Raw genomic sequence first — 20,182 nt, forward strand, 5'->3', positions numbered from 1 at the left:
GGAGGCTCCCGCAGCTCCTGGGATTTTCCCGGCATGGCTCTGAGCATCGCCCGCGAGGGCGGGGTGCTGGGGACTGCCCCGCTCCCCCGGGGCCCAAGCAGAGGCTCCTCGGGGACAGCTTCCAGGTCGGTCCCCTGGGGCTCTACGGCCTCCCACCTGCACTCCAGTCCCCCCCAGCCCTCGGACCCGGCTCCAGCCCCTCAGAAACCTCCGTTCAGGCTCCATACCCCTTCAGAGACCACCGCGCACAACCGGACCCCAGCACTGCCCCGCCAAGCGCTCAGGTCCCCCCCACCCCTACCCCCTCAGCTCTCCTCCACCTCACATTGTTCTAACCCTCATCCCAGGGACGGCTCAGACCCCGCCGATTCACCCCCGGTGCATACGCTGCTCCTGTGTGCCCCAGGAGTGCCTCCCTTCCGCTCCACGTGCCGTCAGGTCCCCTTCGTTCCCCCTGCGCGTGTGCTCACGTCCCCCCATTACTCTCCAGACACATGCAGATCCCGTGTGCACTCACTTCTCCATCACCCTCGACGCACTCTCTCATACCACTCCCCACTTTACGCAGTTTGTTCCTCTGTTGCCCTCCTGCAGAGCCCTCCGCCCCCCTCCAACCTCCCTTCCGCCCCATCCTGCTCTGTTTGGCCATTCCCATGCGTGCGTGTCGATCCCCTCCCTCCCCCTCCATGCAAGCGCAGATCCCTCCCTGCTCTCCTCCTCCTCCCCCTTGCCCATGCTGTGCCTTTTCAATCTCCCCACTTACCCCTGCAGGGTGCTCAGACTTGATCTGTCCCTCCATCCCTTCCTGCACGCTCTGGCCCTTCTGACACCCACCCTACAGCTCCCCTCCACGCCTGCCCTGATCCTCGCGTGCGGATCCTGCTCCCCTCGTCCCCCCCCCGTACAAGCTCCCTCCGCGCTTTCCATCACGGCCAGGCATCCCCCTCAAAACCACACCGCAAGGTACAGATTAACTCCCGACTTAGATACGGAGCAACATTTCAGATGGACTTGGGGAAAAAATATTTATAACAAAAAAACCAATTAAGCCTCCCTAGACTCAGCATCACCCACGTCCTGCCCGTGCACCAGTTTCTTCCGTCATCCTGGCACTACTGCGGCCCCGCAGCGACTTTCTCCACCACGCTTCCCGCAACGCCAGCACCGCTCACGGTGACTAGGCCTGGATCCCGTACTGGTATTCGAGTCCCTCACAGGCATCAAGATGAGCGGGCTACTGGGACCCACTTCCCGAGCTCTGCCTGCGCTGGGTGCCACCTTGTTAAAAAGGACACCTGAGACAAAGAGCAAGGTGAAAAGAGGAGAGAAGAAACGGAAAAACATGGCTGGGGAAGGACGGAGTGAAAGCTGGGGAAGGGGCGAGTGGAGAAGGAAGTGGGGGTGCTCTGACCAAACCAGCCCGCGTGGCCTGCGCTCAGCCACACGGCAGCAAGGACGTGCTTGACGCCGGGTGTCCAGGCGGAGCTCTGCGTGCTTCTGCAAGAAGGGGTGGAAACTATGTGCCTCGTGCCTCTTCATCCCTCGTTTCCTGCGGAGAGACCCCGCTGTGCTGCTCGCCATCGTCACCTACGCAGGGCACAGAGCAGCAGCATCTCAGCAAGAGCCAACAAGCCAGACAACAGGAATTCCTCCCTCCCCAGCAGCTGCTGCTGGGAGACCCACAGCTTTGCTGGAGAGCAGGCGGCTCCTGCCCCAAAACTCGGCCAGCAGGCAGGCACCGGGGCTCACCTTCCGTAAGGCAGTTGAGGTAAGCAGCCTGGACGCTGTTCCCATTGACCAGCGCCATCGCCTCGTGCTTGGTGGAGCTGTTCATGGACTCCTCTTCCCCCTTCCCCTCATCGTCATCTTCTGAGTCCACCAGCACTAAGACATCACCTGAGTCCTGATTCCTGTGAACAGCAGAGCGAGCAGAAGTAGGCGGAAAGGCTGAGGACAGCCTGTCCTGACTGCTCCTCCCAGCCTGTGCCTCCCCTGCCTGTGACAACCTCTACACCAAAACGACCAGTTTTGATGGACTCTCCCAATCCTGTGTTAATCATGTTTGAAAAACAGCTGGTTTCAGACCCTGCTGGCAGCAACACCAACGGCATCCTGCACTGCTTCCCATTCGTCTTCCAAAGTCCTCCAACCATTTCACAAATACTCATGTACTAAACTGCACGAGCCCCCCCCAGTGGAGTTATTCTCCCCTCCCGTATAGATGGGGAACTGGAGGGGAACTGCCCATGCCACAGCACCGCAGCTGTGGGAACAGAACCACCAGGGGCAAGGGAAGGGAGCAGGGCCTGGAGGGGTGCGAGCAGGAAGCGGAGAAGAATTCTGGTGCACCTGAACCCCAGGAAGGCACCTGTTCGTGCACAGCTATCAGCCAGGCTTCCTGAGGGGGGAAGGACATGGGCACACACCGCACGGAGCGGCACAAGATCGCCGTTTCTATTTACTCTCCAGGTCCTCGGGCTCACCTGCGCCGATGGGCAGCTCTCCTGCACAGCCTCCTCCCGCACTAACGGGTGCCTCGCCAGCACCGTCCCTGCGCACCCCAAAGCGATGCCACTCCTGCTCTGATGCCAAGGGCTCCCCTCTCTCCCCACCCTCCGGCTCCCTCACCCATCCCCCCCGCCCCCTTCCCGCGGGAGGCACAGCTCCCACCTAAGAACAGCTTTGCTCTGGGGACAGCTCCTGCCCCCGAGGTGGATTCCCTACCCTACGGGGAGATCGCCTCTGCCAGGAGGGCACACAGGACCGGGCTGAGGAAAATCAACACTCACCTGAATGCAGCACCTGAATGGGAGAGAAGGGAAGGGGAAAGACAGTGTTAGAAACAGTCCCCAGAGCAGGCCTTGGGCAGCGCTGCTGGTTTGACTGTACGACCCTGCCAGTTCTGGCTGCAGCAGGATGGTCCCTGGCAGCCACATGCAGGGGCACGGACGTGAAGGTGACCTGTCCACGTATGCGACGAGAGCACCAGAAAGGTCACAAGGAAAGGGGAGAAGGCCCACCACAGTACAGCTCCCTGGAGAAGGCAAGGGGAGGGTGCCTGAAGCACTCAGCTGGGGAAGGGCCTTGTGCTTCCAACCCATCTGCCTCCAGGGCTGACAGAGTTTTGACCAGGAGCAGGATGAGGCCCAAGGGCTGGGGTGACCGCCACAGCACATCGGAAGGGACAAGCAGGTCAGGGATAAAACCAGGCCACCCCAGGAAGGAGTAACCCCCTCCCTGGCTTGTGCAGAGGAGAGCTCCTACCTCTCAGGCACAGGAGGGGACTGTAGTACAAGACAACCCCGGTGACGGTGAGAACAGCCAGCAGGGACAGCACCACCACTGCACCCACGACCCCAACAATGTTCACCGGCTCTGTGGAGAGAAGAGGAGACACAGGAGGCCAGTTTGTCACTGGGACATGGATGGATGAGGAAATCTCAGTGCAAGCAATACAGCAGTGCCATCTCAGCTCCCGTTTCCCATCACTGCAACAGTCCCACCAGCACAAGGGGTGAGAGTTTCAGGCACTCGTGCTTCATTGATATGGAAAACACCACAGCAAGGCCATTTTTGTGCCCACATTCATTTAGTGAAAGCAAATCAACCCCTGCCCGTTGCACCTTGAGCAGCTTGAGCCTTGGAGGCACCCCTCTGTGCCCACAACCTCAGCAGGGACCAAGGATGCTCCTCTCGCAGGCCCATGCTGAGGCGAGGGAATCAGGCCTTTTTACCCTGGGATGAAGGAGCCAGTCCTCCATCTACACTTGCTGCAAGAGTATGGAAAGCGTCAACAGGCAAAGAGGGCTCTTAATGGCAAATGGAGCCCCTTGGGGGCTCGCCAGTGGCTCCCACGAACTGGGTCCCTGACTCCTCCTCACTCCCCGCCGCAGCAACCCCAGGCAGCTGCACTCACGCTTCACTGTCAGGCAGACGAACAACTCCCTCAGCCCCACGGGGTTCTGTGCCTTGCAGACGTAACAGCCCCCGTCGGTGCCCTGGGAGCAGTTCCGGATGGTGAGCCGGGACACGTTGCCCTCCTGGGCGATGAGGTACCTCCCTCCAGGTTGGATCTCCACCTCTGGCTGGGCGATGCCCCGCAGCCAGCTGAGCCTCGCTGCCGGGGTGCTCTCTGTCACACGGCACGTCAACGTGACGTTGTCACCCACAAAGCAGGTCTTCGGGGGCTCTGGTTCCAGTGAAGGGATTTCTGAACAGCCCAAGGAGTTAAAAAAAAGAAAAAGAAGAGAGTCAAGGAGGGAATGGAGGAGTTTAACATAACAAGCAATCAGCCATCTGACTGATTAATAATCATGAACAGAAGGAAGTCAGACAGGAGTCTGGGACTTGGGCACTGTGGGTTTGGCATTCAGCTCACTCACAAGACTTCAGCAGCCTTCCAAGGAGCGATCTGAGCAACTTTCATGTTGCTCAGTCCTTTTTTTAACACGTGTCTTTATATCCCCAGGGAAGAATGGTCAGAGGGTAGCCAGCAGGAAGATGGCAGAGAGGAGAAAGGCAACCCAGGAATTTCCCTTGGGATCAGCAGAGTTCTTTTGTAGCCCTCACAACCCTTGGAGGATAAATACAGCTCAGGTTTTCAAAAGCCACTTCAGTCAGACCCCTTAGATGCTTGAAGGGGACCTGGGGGCACGCACGACCCTTCTGCCCTAAACCCAGACCTGCCAAACTTGATCTCAAGATGAGCAAGGCACTAAAAGCACCTCTCACTTTCACACAGGCACGAGTGCTTGCATAGGTGAAAAGCTTGGTGCAGGGAGATTTGTCAGCCCCTGAAGATGTACCTAAAACACAACTCACCTGCAACTACGCCATGATGGATCTCAGCTGCAGGACTTCTGTGCCTTGTGCAGTCACCTCTGCGCAAGCCAAGCCCTGCCACGCGGCCTCGTTAGCATCTCCCCCTGCGGCAAGCGCCCGCAAGCCTGGCTTGCCTGACCACTGCCTTAGTGCCCGGTCTAGAGAATAACCGGGGTTCCTGTCTGCCCCACCATTAGCAGGCTCATTAATAGTTAATAAGATAGGCAAGTCAACTCACTTATCTCCACAGTGCACGCAGGCTCCTCCTGCTTGACGACATGGCTCCCAACACACTTGAACACTTTGCGGTGGGAGAGGTGGGAGCTGTTCAGCGTTTCCACGTGGGTGTCCGAGGAGCTCGTGGAGCTGATGACCCAGCTTGAGTTCTCCAGATCGCGTCCCTCTTCTCTCCAGTGCAGGGTGGGGTGGGGATACCCCCCAGGCCAGCTGCAAAACAGCTGCAGCATCAGCCCTGACGAGGAGGTCTCAGCCCAGCACTTTGGGGTTGAATGTGGTGGATCTATCAGCAAGAACAGTACGTGGTCAGAAACACTTCCAGGTCACAGCTCTCGGCATCTCAGGGCTGGAACCCCTGCAAGTGCTCATGTTTGCCATCATTCCCCTTGAAAATCTTCCTGGTTTCCCTGCCTATCTTGCTCCCTGACCTGCGTCCCACAGCCCCAGGGGAGCACAACTCTGAATGACAGCCAACAGGGACGAAGCAGGCGGCTGTCACAGCCACCACAGCCAAGCCTTGAGGGACTAACGCACAGGGAGGAAAAAAATTATTGCCACAGCTTTATCCAATGGAGACGAGATAAGCATCTAAAAATGCAGCAGGAGAACAAAATCTCCACACTGCCCTTGGACCTCAAGCCACAGCTATAAGGGGGTGACACCGATTCACACTACTTGAGAACAAGGCTCTGCCTCTCCCTGTCACTGATACAAGCGCTTGGATTTCCCAAGGGAATGTGGAAAGCATCAGGGCTCTGATGACAAGTAACCAGCTTCTCAGAGCCGCCAGCTCAAAGCTGGAGCACTTGCCCAGCAAGCCCAGCACGCTGTTGAAGGGGGCGGCTGTTCCTAGCGTACAGGATGCTCTGCCCACAGGGAGTCCTGGTGACTCCAGCTCGCCGGGTCAGGGCCACGGACACATGCCACTGAATCCAAACCAGGAGTGCTCCGCTGCTTCCCGGCACCGCTGTCACTGCCATGTGGGGCCCGACAGTATTACTCAGCCACGCACCACACTCTGTGTCCACACCACACGGCAGCCGTGGGGACAAACTCCAGCAAAGAACAGAGGTAGGGTAAGTCACCACTGGCCCCATGCCAGGGCCGCTTTGTAACCACCACGACTGTGTTTGTTATTTAAATACAGAAACAACTGCATGATGGCAGGAGCGGGTGAGAAGCCAACAGACACCCAAGAGCAATCCCTTCGGCAGAGCAGGGCTCGCGTTTCATGCAGTATGAGTTCCTGCCTCTCTCCCATCAGCTGGTTTCACACCCCCCCATGCACAGATACACACACGTGTTCGTTTAACAGCCATAGGGATTCCGGACTCTGATCCAGGCAGAATTAACACACTGTGCCCCTGTGGCTGGCTTGCCTAATCCAATGCTGAACAAGACCCCACCGAGAGATCAGACGCTGCCAAAGCAAGCCCCACACAAGAGGTGTCAGAGGGATGCCTGATGTTTATTTTGCAGAGCATTTATTCAAGTGACTTTCAAATGACATGAGGTAAAAAAGAAAAAACATCATGGCAGAACCCCATGTGAGCTACAAGAACATACTTTCTTGGGGCTTGACTTTCCAGGAACTATATGCACGCATCTCGTATGATCTTTGAAATGACCTGGCTCTGGCAAGAAAGTTCTCTACAACACGTCCTCTGTCCCAGCTCTGGGGAGGCCTCGTAACTGATCCCGAATCCTGGCTGTGGTTGAATCACCAGAAACTGCCCTGCGTCGAGAGGCGGACACAGCCTTTCCAGACGTGCAGCCAGAGAGCTGTGCTTTTTGTGCTGGTTCCAGGAACCTGTCTCCTGAAGCCATCAGCTTTACATCCTGAACTCCCAGGCTCTCCCAGTACAACTCTGCTCTTCCGTCAAAATGCTAATGGGAGATCTGTTCCCAAAATGTTAAAAACCCCAAAACCTAAAAACCTCCCACCCTCTGCAACCAAAAAAACCTCACAAAACACCAGCAAAAAGGACCTCATGCCTACAGCAGAGCCAACAGCGGCTTATATCAAATTGCACACAAACGTACCAAGGAATCCCAAGGAATGCAATCACACGTTTCCTTCACACCATGTGCTTCCTATCCAAAACAAACACAGAACAGCAGCTCGAGGCAGGGCTGCACCTGTGTCGTGTTGCTAGAATGTTTCCTCTACCGCTTGTGGTTTTTTAAATGGAGTTTTAAGCAAAAAGAGAACTTTTTGGTACAACCCACGAGATGGGTTGAAGACTGTCAACTGGCATCTCCCACATGAAGCCCACAGATCCTGGGTGGCTCTTTTACAGCGGTGCCAACTCTGTGTCTGAGGGGTTCACTCCAGCCAGGCTAAGTTGCTCCAGTAACAGCGACTGAAAAATCAGAGCCCATGCTTCCAGCCTGAGGTTGAGAAGCTGCAACTTCTGGCTTCTGCTGATGCTGCTCTCGCCTATTTAAGAGCACACCACTGTCCCATATCACCTTTGTAACCTTTGGAAGTTAATTGACACATTAATTCCACGCTAATAAATGAAGTTCAGAGTGCAGTACCAACTCTTGGCATGCCATAGATATCTTTTGCTCATGAGTGTTTTGCGCCAATGGTCCGGATTTAGGGCTCCCCCCTCCTAAGCCCCACACCTACGTATATATTCTCTGAAGCAGCCTGGGGTTCAATTCCTTCGCTCCAGCCCTCCGTGACCCTCCAAATGCCATCTACAGGTTCCTTGCCCCAGGAAGGGAATTTTTACTTGTGTGAACTTACAGAGATTTAATCTGTACAAAACAGGTACAGCTTTTACAACACGTACCCTTCACCAAACACCGAGAAGGAAGGAACACCCTGAATGCAAACAGAAAAGGTCTCAAGCACAGCAGGTGTTGACGGAAAGACCAGCAAGAAAGGAAGGGGCCAATAGAGCACAGACTGCCACCTAAAAAGGCAAACTGGCAGCAGTCTTTCCTTCTTCTTAACCCTATAATATGGGCTTGGCATAAAGGACAGCAGGTCAGTGCCCAGGTCTGAGGGGCCAGAGCCTGTGTCACATCTGATTAGACGTGGCGAAGGGGCCAAGAGCGGTACCAGCCACAGGACCTGCGCTCCCTGCTCATCTGGAGGGGGCTGTTCCCACAGAAGAGATGGGACACCTGGGCAAGATAACGATTCCCGGCAGAAGCAGGAAGGACCTGCACCAGCAGTGTGCAAAGTCATCGACTTGAACGCTCTCCAGCCTAATCTTCCACCTGTGCTGCGAAGATCTCTAAGAGAATGAATGAATAAAATAGGGATGGAAATGGGAGTAAACACCAGAAGACACAACAGGAAAAAAAGGCTGAAAGAATGGCCTGTGCTGGTACAACAGGCACGCTCCCAGGACAGTGCTCCCAGCAGTAAATTTGAGGAACTATTTGAGCTTCTATCAAAATTGGAAGGCTGCACTCTAAGACTCAGCACAGACAACTCATCAGCTGAGGACCCTCCATCCTCACAGCAAAAGGATGGTAACAAGGAATGGCACAGCACATCTATTTCAAACACGTATTTCAACCAAGGGAAAAAAGACAGGGAGCAGCAACCCACACCTGAAGATTTAGAAAGGCTCAAGTCAGCCGGATTCTGAGGCAAAGGGCCACTCTGGAACAGCTACAGGATATGAAAGACCTGTTCAAAAACTGGTTTATCATCACCAATGAAGAAGGAAGTGACATAGTGAGGACTTAACAGCTGGCATCCCATCCTCTGCATCACACACAACTGATCCTTGCCAGACCATTTGGACAGACATCGCTCTGCTTGTGAGCGAATGTGTAATCGAGTAGTATCAGCCTGCTCACAGATTTTGCACAGTAAGGCCACCTTGCCTTTTTTTACATTATTTTTCCATGAGTGCCAGATGAGTACCTGTGAGACTCAGGGGAGGAAATTCATAGATGCAGGACAGACTTACTGGCTACCAGGAGCTGGACCCTGTGCTCATGGTCCGTCTTGTTCAGCACTTCCTTGCAAGTGTAGTTGCCTTCGTCCTGCACACGCAGCTCTGTGATGCGCAGAGAGCTGTTGTCAACCAGGGAGAAACGGACGTCCGGCGGGAAGGCGACCCTTGAGGAGAAGAGTGGGGGGAAAGAGTGCGGATCCCCTTGAAACCAGACCACCTCGGTTGCTTCTTTGGAGACATTTCGGCATAAAAGGAGGATGCTTCCTCCAACCTTCCCAAAGACCACTTCCTCTGTTCCTGCAAAACAGAAGGGACAGCGTTAGCGACCTAGGGAACCGGCAAAGTCCCCTTCCGCCAGCAAAGACCTGGACATCTGATATATATCAGCCTTCTGGGGTGCTTGTAGGGGGCTCTTGTCAAAGGATCTCCGAGATGCATTTGGCAGCTAACGATGCTTAGCGCAGACGCACGATTAGGAAGAGGGACACAGCTTAAAAGGCTCCACAGGAAAGCTATTCCCGCCCGAGAGAGGAGGGCCACAAACAAGTGACCAGAGAAAGGTCAGTGTTAGAGCACTAATGATGCTGGGTCACAGCAATGTCCATGCTCACCCAACATTTTGCTGGACCACTTGCCCAAGTAGCCTCATCCCTGCACCGCTCGGGGGGAGCGCATGGTACCGAAAAAGGAGACAAACCCCACCCCAATACAGGCAGCCATTGAGGAAGACAACACAACCGTCGATATCCCCCTTTCGCTTTTCCTACTCTCCCTTCCCCTGCCAAATGGCACCTGGACCCCGCAGCCAACTCGAGGGTCTGCACAGTCCCCCCTTCTACCAGCCCCCTCAGCGTCTGCCCGGCTTGTTTTCAAAGGGGAATCTTGTTACTTTCAGCACAAAAAAAATTACTTTTTTAAAAAAGAAATCAGCATTAGGGCCGGCTGGGGAGCTCCCCTCAGGAGCGCAGCAGGCTGAGGTAACGGCGGCAGGGCTCTAATGGTCACCCACCAACGCTCACTGCTCCCCTCCCCTCAGCCCCCGCTACCTGCGGCGTCCCGGCGCGGCACCAGCCTCCAGACGCAAAGGGCGAGGAAGAACCGGGCTGGCGGGGTCCCGCCGGGGAGCTGCATCGCCGTGTGCCGCCGCTAGAGCCTCCCGCCTCGGGGAGGCGGCGCTGCCTGGCCTCCGCCCCGCCGAGCGGGCAGGGAGGGCGGGCGAGCCCCTGCGGGTCCGCCCGCTCGCCGGGGCCCGTGAAGGAGTCGTGTATCAGCCCCCGCCGCCTGAGCCCCGCCATCTTCGCTGCCCGCCATCTTGGGCGCCCCCCACCCCGCCCGCCATCTTGGGGGCGCCCCCCATCCCCGGGTCCCGCCCGCCATCTTGGGCAGCCCCCTCAGAGCGGCCCGAAGCCCGTTTCCCTGCCCGGGGAGGCAGGTGCTGACCTCGGGTGCAGTCCAAGGATCGGGAACGTTTAATGCAAGGAAGATGGCGTTTCCTGAGGGCAAAACTAAGCGAAGGTAGTAAGCGAAACCCTCCGCCTAGAGGATCTTCCATAATTCAACCCCTTAGAGACACCCCAAAAGCAGCGGGAGTGGGAAGAAGAGTGATAAAAGGCTATGAAGCGTGCCACAAGCTATATGATTCTTGGGTATGGGGGGAAAAAAAAAAAAAGCAGGCAGCATCTTAAACCAAAGCTGGAGAGGAAAGAAGCAGAGCACAGACCAAAGAGGGACTGGGAGGAGGCAGCAGGTGAAAAGGGTAAAGGATGAGCTTCCCCACAGCTGGAGGGGCCCCAAGGAAACCGGCAACAAGGAAAGGGAAAGGTACGAATGTTTTCAGTTTCTTTAAAGCTGTCCCTCAGATTCCCATGGGTAAGTGTAACAAAGCACAGCCAGCATGCTGTTGGATTTCAGCAGTGGATGTGTTAGAAGAAATTGTCCCAATGACAGGTTTTTCTGCTGACTGATGTCAAGTGACCCGATGGCCCTGCATTGTCTACCATTGCAGACAGCAACTTCCAAGCTCTTTTGTTATATGTAGTAATACGTAGATTGCTTCCCTGCATAATCCTGCAACAAGGGCTGTAAAGCATGTAGGTATCCTCAGGTTCCTCCAGGACATCTTACCACTTGGGGAAGGCACAACATGGCCAGCTTTCCAGCAGCTATCACACACTGGACTGGGCTGAGGCGTGCATGGAGCAGAGTACTGAGACAGCACGCTGGACCCATGGGGCTGCCCCCACTGTGCCCTAGCACATAAATCATAACCTAATTAACGGCAGGGCCAAGGCCGTTAAGCAAGGGCAGCAGTGCTGCTTGAAGTAATCGCTCTGCCAGCGCTCGGCCTCTCCCGCCCTGGGCGAAGACCGGCGCCGCACAGCCGCCCGGGGAAGCCCGACCCAGCACCGGTGCCGCGGCCGCCCGGTGGGGGGCGCCCCAACAGCTGGAGCGGGGGAAAGGCTAGCGGCGCGCTGCCGCCAATGGGAGCGGAGCGTGGCGGCGCCTCTGCCAATGGGAGCGGGGGGCGGGCCGAGCGGGGCGGTGACTGGGCGGCGCAGTCGCGGAGCGGAGCGCAGCAGCAGCCATGCCGGTGGACCTGGGTCTGTGGAGCGGGCCGCTGAGCCTCACCGAGGTGGAGCAGAAGCCGGCGCACCCGCTGCGGGTCAAGTATGGCTCCGTGGAGATAGACGAGCTGGGCAAGGTGCTCACACCCACTCAGGTGAGCAGGGCCCGGCCCCGCGCTCGGGGGTGTGGCAAAATGGCGGGAGGCGGACGGGTCTCTTGCGTTTTCCTTCTGGCAGCCCCCATCGGAGCCTCAGCGGCTGCGGGGGGAAGAGGGAGGTGCCCTGCTTTGCTGTCGACTCTTGTACGGGGGCGGCGCGGTCAGGTCTGGCTCTGTGCTGCAGGAGAAATCCCGGCGGCTCTCACAGGCTGGGTGCGAGCTGGCACGAATGGCCTTGAACTGCTTGGGTGTTGCTGCCCGCGCTGGTCACACGTGGCCTCCGTGTGCAATGCAGCTGGCTGGCGCAGGCTGCGTGGTGCAGGCAGCAGCCTGGCTGCTCGTGCTAACGCTGTCATCCCTCCAGGTCCAGCATCGCCCCACCAGCATTGAGTGGGATGGCTGTGATCCCCAGAAGCTTTACACCCTGGTTCTCACAGACCCAGATGCGCCCAGTAGGAAGGACCCAAAGTTCAGGTAATGGGGGTGGGCATCTCCCTATCTTGCCTGAGAAAATGGAGCATCCCTCTTGGTCTGAGCAGAGGCTTAGAAGGGGATCGGGAGCGTGCTCCGCCTAAGGTGTAGCAGTGAGTCTGTGGCTTGGGATAGAAACAGTGCCCTTGGATCTCTCCTTGAGACAGGGACAGCAGCTGCTTTTGCCAGGGGTGTTTGGAGGTCTGTTGCAGATTGGAGAAGCACAGCATCTGCTGCTTGCTCTAATTTGGCACATGTGTGAGTTGGAATTAGGTCTGTCTGTGCTAGCAGTGGAGTCTTACACCTGGGACCAGCTCACCTGTCTCAGATTGGGCTCAGAAGCGTGTGGAATACCCACTCTTGGGGGTCAGGCTCTGGGCTTCCCAGAGCCACAAGGCAGGATGACAGAGCTGGTTTTGACAGGCTCTGCACCCTGAAGGAGGCAGTACCTGCTCTAGGACTGCTGCTCTTTGGGTTTGGCAAACCAGGGGTGGCAGCTGTTAGCTGCAGTTACCCTACACTGACAGCCTACGGAAAAGCAGCAGCTTGGAATAATGAAGGGTCTTAGCTGGGGCTGTGATGCAGTCTGATTGTTTTTTGCCTTCTCCTTTCAGGGAATGGCATCACTTCCTGGTGACCAACATGAAAGGCAACAATGTGGGGAGCGGGACCGTGCTGTCGGATTATGTCGGCTCTGGACCTCCCAAAGGAACAGGTCGGTACCCGGCTGCAGCAGTTCCCGTGCTCTGAGCACAGCGGTGCCGTGTGGATCACATGCGGTGCGCAGGGGAGGGCGGGGGGCTGCAGAAAACTGTCTGTATGCTTGGCGTGTGCTGCACTGTGGAAATGACCCACGCAGGACTGCTTGCGGCTGCACGTAGCCATGGCCAGCACGAGCACATGTCACCGCTGTCCCCATGCTGTCCTGTGGTGGGCTGGTGCTGTTCTGCCTGCAGCTGGTAGGCAGCGTGGCCTGGTGGGGAGAGCACAAGCCTAGGCAGGACACGAGCCATTCGAGCATATCTAGTGCATCTTCTCTAAGCTCCTTTAGCTCCATCATGCTTAGTCTTCTTATCCTGGAGAACGATGGTGGGAAGCACCAGCGTGTCCCAGGTGAGCACAGGCTTCTGTTTCCCTGCGCTCCTGGGCTCACTTCAGAACAAACCTTAAACCCGGGAACCGCAGGTGACTGGCACTTGTAACGCTGTCTCCTCCCCGCAGGGCTGCACCGCTACGTGTGGCTGGTGTATGAGCAGCCGAAGCAGCTGTCCTGCAATGAGCCCGTCCTCTCTAATCGCTCTGGTGACAAACGAGGGAAGTTCAAGGTGGCTTCTTTCCGCAGCAAGTATGAGCTGGGGGTGCCGGTGGCTGGCACTTGCTACCAGGCGGAGTGGGATGACTATGTGCCGAAGCTCTACGAGCAGCTGTCGGGGAAGTAGGGCGAGGGGACCTGAAGCAGCACTGTGCAGCACCCCCTGCGCCCCTGGAGACCAGGCTGGTCAGAGCATGTCGCTGTAGTTTTGTTTGATTAGTGAGTTGAACCCAACTGCTCCCGCACTGACCACTGCACCTGTAACCCTGTCGCTGTCCCTGGCCTGACCCTGCTCCGTGTTGGTGTGGTCCAGGCGTGCGCTGTGCTGCAACTGTTCATCCCGTAGGTACAGGCGATTGCTAGCTAGACAAGCTTCTGACAAGGCGTCCCTGTAAGGGCCACCCCCTCCAGACTGACCTGCTTAAGGGAGACCAAAGTCTTTGTGAATTAGCGTCACTTCACAGTGTTTCTGCTGTACTGAAATGGTATTATGTGGCAGCGGTGTGGGTACAGAACCACTTCTGCGTTGGTGCTGGCTGCGCGGTCTCCCCTTCCCAGGAAAGGAGATGGCAGGCTAAGGGAAACTCCCCTTTTTTTTTTATTTTTACCCTCAAGTATTTGGCCAGTGCCTCCGCTTCACTGTCAAGAACCACTGAAGGGATAGCTGGTAGGAGGAGGCAGGGAAGCTGGTCTATAGCACTACCTTCTCTTCTCTGTTGCCACTCAAAGCTGAGAAACCACTTCATTTTGTTCAAGTCTTCTTGTGACCTGATGTTAATGTGCTGTTTGCTCACAGTGCAATTAAAAACTTACCAAGGTGGATGGTGCGGTTGTCTTCTTGGGGGATGAGGGGAGTACTTACAGGAGCAGCTTGGTGGTGTTGGGTTCCTTTCCTCCTCCTGGTGTAAAGAGGCTGGACCCTCTGACAGGAGCTCCCCCCTCCTGGCAGCGCTGCCCAAGGCGAGTGCTGATGCTGGAGGAACGCAGCTCGGAGCGGTCGTGTCTTCCTATGCATGACCTACCCTGAACAAATTCTAATCTACTTGCTTCAGGGTGCAGCTTGCTGTCACGGTAAAGGCTCATGGCAAAGGGAGTGGTGGCAGGCTGGCTTTAGAAATTCAGAGGGGACATTTACTTTCCCAGGGTGTTTCTGAAGCCACTCACTGATCATCATCAGGGTAATTTATCCCCTGGAAACCTCCTGTCACTGACCTTGACATTCCTTGCAGCTGATGGGGCAGCCTGTGCTCACAGGTCTGGCCTGTGCCTTGGCTAGCTGCGGGGCAGCAGCACCAGCTGTTAACGAGCCCTTCCACCCCTCTGACAGCCTCCCAGTGGCTGAGAGAACCCAGAGCCCTTAGCCCACGCTTGGCAGCTGCCTGTCCCGTGGGATCTGCCCATGCCCCAGGGCTCAGGCGTGGTGCTCCCTGGAGGCCTCTGTCCCTCCACCCAGCAGGTGCTGCTCTGCCGGTGCCCACGGCACTGCAGCCGAACCCCGACTGCAGGTGTTGGCTCCCTGGAGAAGCACCACCAGCTTTACTGACCTGAAGCCACTTCCCAGCCAAGCTGCAGGGTCCCAGTTGTTTTCCTGGTCCTCCAACACTTGCAGTGAGGCTTGGTGGTGTCTCCTAAGCGCTTAAAGCAGAAAACGAACCTTTGGTCCAGTCGGACATCTTTAAAAGGTTAAAAAAGACGAAGCCAATGTCATTCTACTTCATGGAACTAGAAGCATTCCCCCTTTTTTAAACAGCTTCCTTTCTCAAAGGTCTGCACCCAAGTGGTCTGAGAAACAGTATCAAAACCTCGAGGTGCTGCAGCAAGGCCCTATAAAAATCCGAGTGACTCTGTAACTAAGGAAGTGCTTGGTTTCTGCCTCAAGGTAGTTTTTCAACCCAGCCACTAAAACATTAAAACAGGATTGATGGTTTTTCCAGAAAACATCCCCAACTACTCAAGGCCAAGATCCACAAGGCTAGACTTGAACAGCAAGGGCTGGTCCATCTCGGGCCTTCTCAGCCTGGAAGCAGGACATAAAAAATAAGCCACAACCCATTAGCCCAAAAACCTCCGCAGTCCAGAAAACCGGGTTTGTAACAAAGCCCCAGAGGTCCCTCCAGCCCGGCCAGCACAGCCCGGGGCCGGAGCAGGGGGACGTCGTGGCCCTTCGCGCCCCCACGAGGCGTGTGGGGGAGGTGGGATGGGTCACCGCCCCGCTTCCCACCGCTGGACTGTGCTGGGGATGGGCCACCAGCCGCTCTTCCCACAATGAGACAGCGAGGCGTTGTGATGAACACTTTTATTTACAAATATAATTAAAAGCTCTGACAGTTATTCATGCTCTTCCTTGGAACCTGAAAAATGTTTTTGTTGTTTTGTTGTTTTTTTTTTTTTTTTTTAAAGTGCATGCAAAAGAAGTAAAGCCTTTTTTTTTTATCTTTTTATTGTAAGAAAATACACAGTTTGAAAGTGTGAATAATGCAGTATTTATGACCAAGATCATGGGGTTGGGGGTGGACTTGGGGGAGGAACAAAAGAAAAAAAAAAAGAAGAAATAAAGGGCTGGGGATGATCTGACAGACAGTGCTGAACTCCAAGTACTGAACCGGAGAGTGGGCGGGGTGGCGGGGAGCAGGAGGGAAGGGGGAAAGAAGTAAAAAAATTTTTGATCAGAGAAACAGTTAAAATACAATATGAAAATAAGTAAAAGCTCTCCTTAAATTCCTTCTATACACAAAATACACGATTTGACAAAGCCCAATTTGTGCTACTGGGATCCTGTGGGCTCATTTAAGTGTATTCACATTCTCTGCGACAGCAGAAAATGATTATGATACAATCAAGAATATGCCGAGGAGCGAGGTCTCACCCCGCCTCGCCTGGCATGGTTCTTCTAAAAATCACCAGATCTTCGCCCCGCCCCTCCCCACCCCCAAAAAAGTAATAATATGTCACCACTGATATGTACATCACGATTAAGTTTTTTTCTGTAAAATGTATCAAATTTTTCAATCTTTAATAAAATTTTTTATTATTTAATTATTCCTGATGAATAAATACCAAAAAAATAAAAACAAAATAAAATTATGCAGCAGCTAGTTAAGGTAAGGCTGCGGATTTAGTCTCTCTCCCCCTGGGCTTGTAGAGATCATTTGATTATTATTTTTTTTGCTTGTACTTTCATTGATTGGTGGTAAAATGAGTGATTGCTCAAAAGCAACATACATCCACTTTTTTTTTTTCCATTAAAATTGTCTCCAAAGTTTTCACTGAAACATTTTTAATCATTGCACAGAGACATCGATACTGTGACATACTATGGAAAAGACCGCCAGGAGCTGTCCTGCACCGGGACTTGACACAGGGGGAAAGGGGGCCCCTGATGGAGTAAGAATATACAGGCACTAGTCCGACACGATGTCAGTAAGAGAGACAGAAAGAGAGAGAGCACGCCCGTTAACATGGGGAATGTTGGTTTTGCAAGTTTTATCGTTATTTTGTTTGCTTTTTGTTTTTAAATGGCAAAGAAATTTAATCTCATCTATAGTCCTCCTTGGGATATTCTAATGTGACCAAATTCCCAAAGCCCATTCGCAAGCTCTCCATGTCAAACGTTTCAATCTCTCGCTCCTGCCTTTCCAACAGAAACTTTATCCTCTCGCTGCGTTCCTTCTGGAGGGCGGCTAGCTCCTCTTCGATCTGAAAGAAGCACAGTCAGCAGCCCCTTAGCAGAGCACGACCGCCCGGGGTACGGCAGCTCCCGGTCGGGTGGCAGCGGCTGCGCCGTGCCGACCCCGCGTCCGAGGCGAGATCGACACGTGAACCGGGTACCTGCTGGCAGCCCACCCAAAACGTACCTTTTGTTCAAGGTGTGCCCTGCGCAGTGACACCCGTTGCTCCAGCTTCTGGAGTTCTCTTTCGTGCTGTGCTTCTGTCTGCATCTTAATTTTGCTCTGGTACGCGTTGAGCAGCTCCATCTCCTGCTGGAGTTGCAGTCTCAGGGCTTGGCATTCTGCTTCTTGGGCCTCATCCAGCCGTAGCTGTAAGATCATTGGGAAAACAACATTCAAACCTCCACCAGCAACTCCTCTGCTCCGACGCTAGCGACACACCGCTTTCCTGCTCAAAGCCGGGGAGCCTCGGGTGCGGGTGGCAGAACGAGAAAGCAGGAAGGGCTTCATAAACAGCTGCTTCCACGCTCACACGGAGGCAGGAGCTTCAGAAAAGATCCAATTCTAAAACCCCAGCACACGAGGGGCAGCAGGGAAAGGACACGTGTCCCATGGGATGCTTATCACAAGAGGATGCTCATCACAATGCCGCCTGATGCATTATTTAAAACAGTTGTTATAAACACAACCGCATCGCTCACCATCCAGCGGCTAGGACAGGAAGGACTGACGGCTCGACTGTACCCCACTCCACGCACCTCGGTCAGGGACCCCGTGCCCAGGGACAGGGGGTGCCGGACGCCGCACCTACCGCTTGTGAGGCCATCATCTCGTTGATGCTCTGCTCATACTGCTCTGCCAGGATGGCGAGCTTCCTCGTCTGCTCGTCCTTCAGACTCTTCAAAATTGTCTTGTGCTCACTCTTTGGAGTTACTTCCAGCTGGTGATTCTTCAGTGCTTTGTACTGCTTAGTTTGCACTTTGCATGTGTCCTGGAACTGCTTTTTGATCTGCATTTCCATAGCCTGCCAAGGAAGGAACGACGTGAAGAGCACAAAGAGCTTTGGGAATGGAGAGGTTATAGTACATCCAAATGGGCAGGTTGGTGAGAGACCACCACAGTTCCCCTGTGCTCTGCGCTGCCTCCTGCCCCTGTACCCAGGTGAGCAGGATGTGCTCCACACACAGAGCGATCTAACGAGCAGCATCAGCTCAGGCCCTGCTTCCGCACTGACCACGGGCCTGAGCCAGGAACGGGATCCACTAAGCCCTCCTCAGCCCAGGGCGCTTCCATCTTCTACCCCTGGTTCCTGCAGGTCGCCCAGCCCATCACCCTGCCGCCTGCCTCCCCAAAAGTGTTTGCTTTTTGAAGGCCTCCGCAAGCTGCCTCCCCCACCACGTGTAGACCATGTGCTACACAGCGACTGCAGATCTGAGAACTAGCGAGGGTGTGGCAAAGTGAATACAAGCAACGTGCCTTTTTGGACGTTCAGAGAAGGAACAGAAACCTCCCACAGCAAGCAGCTCAGAGGTTTCTAATCAACCTGCAGCCAAAGTGGGACTGAGCACAGTGCTCAGCACACCCGTGTTCTCTCTTTTGTTGACCTTGAAAGCGAGGAAGCATCACCCAACCCCTTTCCCCATCAAGGTTTATAGGCTGACATCAGCACGGGCCTGAAGAACGCACAGCTCATCAGAAGCAAATTCTGTAATACTTTGCTAAGGACTAGCCTATTTTCACCCAGCAGCCTCAATTAGCACGGCACTTAAAAAATCCTCAGTGAGCTCTTTGCTATAGTAGCCCGCAACTTTCTTCTACCAGAGCAGCCCTGCACAAAGGAAAGGGATGCAAGGGAGAGCACTTAGTGCTGGTGGAGAACGGTGGTTCCGCAGCATGGATGCTGCACGGAGGAGGCAGCAAGCACACAGACCAGCCTGCCCGGCAGGACAGAGGTTGGAAGAGGAGGAAGGAAAGCTTCCAGCACCTTCAGGTTCTTTGGTTGCTGCCGGAGCTCCATGAAATGCTTCCTGTGCAGCTCCCGCTCTCGCCGCTTGTTGTATTCCAGCTGGTTCTCGAGCTCAGTCTGGTGCTGCAGTCGGATCAGGTCCATTCGCAGCTTCTGCAGCGTGTGCAGCTGCCTGTACTCCAGCTCACGCGTCGACTCGTCGTGCCGGATCAGCATGGCATGCTCCATTTCCTTCTGGGTCCGCTTCTTGTTTAACTCCTGCACAAGAGGACAGCAGAGCACAAGACAAAAGCTGAGGAGTGATTCTCTCTGCCCTGAGATGCAGTAGTCGAGTTTGCGAGGCCGGGTGTCCTGGTCACTCTCTAGACGACATCAAGGATTTCCATGTGCCAGAGGGAAACACAAACCCAGCAGCACGATGGGAATAAAGCGGCCACCTAGCACCCATCCATCCATCCATCCCCCTGTAACCTGCTCCTGGCAGCTCACCCAGGGAGTCTCCAGCAGGTGGCACTGGGACCACACACAAGCCCTCTGTGACTGCTGAGAATCACAGAAGTTTGTAATAAATACACCCTGGGGTGCTCAGAGCTGGGGGGGTCTGGGCTGGGGTGACTGACAGAATCGGGGGGTCTTGTTTATCTGTTTTAAATTACCCTGCCCCTGCCAGGCCCTGGGAGATGAGGCTTCTCTCATATCACTTATACGAGAATGGCCAAAGCAGAGGTGAACAGCTCCAACACACCGCATCAGGTAAGAAAGAGAATTTAATCTACCACTGTGTACAGGTGGTTTTTGGCCCCTGGCGCAGCAGTTTTTTAAAACGAGGATACAGCCCAAGCCTCACGCGATTCTGCAATGTGCACATACGAGTTCCTGCACATGGTGCCCTGCAGTCGAGGAAAACCTTCACTGAGTTACAAGCCAAGGAGGAGGAAGATACCAGATTCTCTCCCTGATAACTGCTAATATTTCTGTCTCAAGGTATCAGCAACGGGTGGATCATGGAGCTGGATCCAGCTCAGTCAAGCAGTGATTACAGCTGTACCCCTTGCTGAT

At 54.9% G+C, this 20,182-nt stretch overlaps 3 protein-coding genes across 5 annotated transcripts in view; 1 reads left to right on the forward strand and 2 right to left on the reverse strand.

The window, feature by feature from the left end:
* Positions 1-1,011: 1,011 nt before the first annotated feature.
* Positions 1,012-10,295, reverse strand: VSIG10 (V-set and immunoglobulin domain containing 10). Its single transcript, XM_075167286.1, is given in 8 exon segments — positions 1,012-1,587; positions 1,750-1,910; positions 2,790-2,802; positions 3,265-3,375; positions 3,917-4,210; positions 5,060-5,341; positions 8,997-9,281; positions 10,031-10,295. Coding segments are annotated over 8 exon segments (1,482 nt in total). The 3' UTR covers positions 1,012-1,516.
* PEBP1 (phosphatidylethanolamine binding protein 1) lies at positions 10,173-14,309 on the forward strand. Its single transcript, XM_075167297.1, has 4 exons — positions 10,173-11,703; positions 12,071-12,180; positions 12,792-12,892; positions 13,399-14,309. The coding sequence occupies exons 1-4, from the start codon at positions 11,569-11,571 to the stop codon at positions 13,614-13,616; spliced, it is 564 nt and encodes a 187-aa protein (XP_075023398.1). The 5' UTR covers positions 10,173-11,568; the 3' UTR covers positions 13,617-14,309.
* A 1,595-nt stretch (positions 14,310-15,904) lies between these two features.
* TAOK3 (TAO kinase 3) overlaps positions 15,905-20,182 on the reverse strand; it is a 93,958-nt gene continuing 89,680 nt past the window's right edge. For all 3 annotated transcript variants that reach the window (XM_075167262.1, XM_075167263.1, XM_075167264.1), the window contains 4 exons: positions 19,142-19,381; positions 17,969-18,181; positions 17,344-17,526; positions 15,905-17,185 (listed from right to left, as the gene is read on the reverse strand). In XM_075167262.1, the coding sequence (XP_075023363.1) occupies positions 17,024-17,185; positions 17,344-17,526; positions 17,969-18,181; positions 19,142-19,381 (798 nt within the window). In that variant the 3' untranslated portion in view covers positions 15,905-17,023. The remainder of the gene's footprint in view (positions 17,186-17,343; positions 17,527-17,968; positions 18,182-19,141; positions 19,382-20,182) is intronic.

The sequence above is a fragment of the Calonectris borealis genome, chromosome 18 (genome assembly GCF_964195595.1).
Source record: "Calonectris borealis chromosome 18, bCalBor7.hap1.2, whole genome shotgun sequence".
Taxonomy (NCBI): Eukaryota; Metazoa; Chordata; class Aves; order Procellariiformes; family Procellariidae; genus Calonectris; species Calonectris borealis.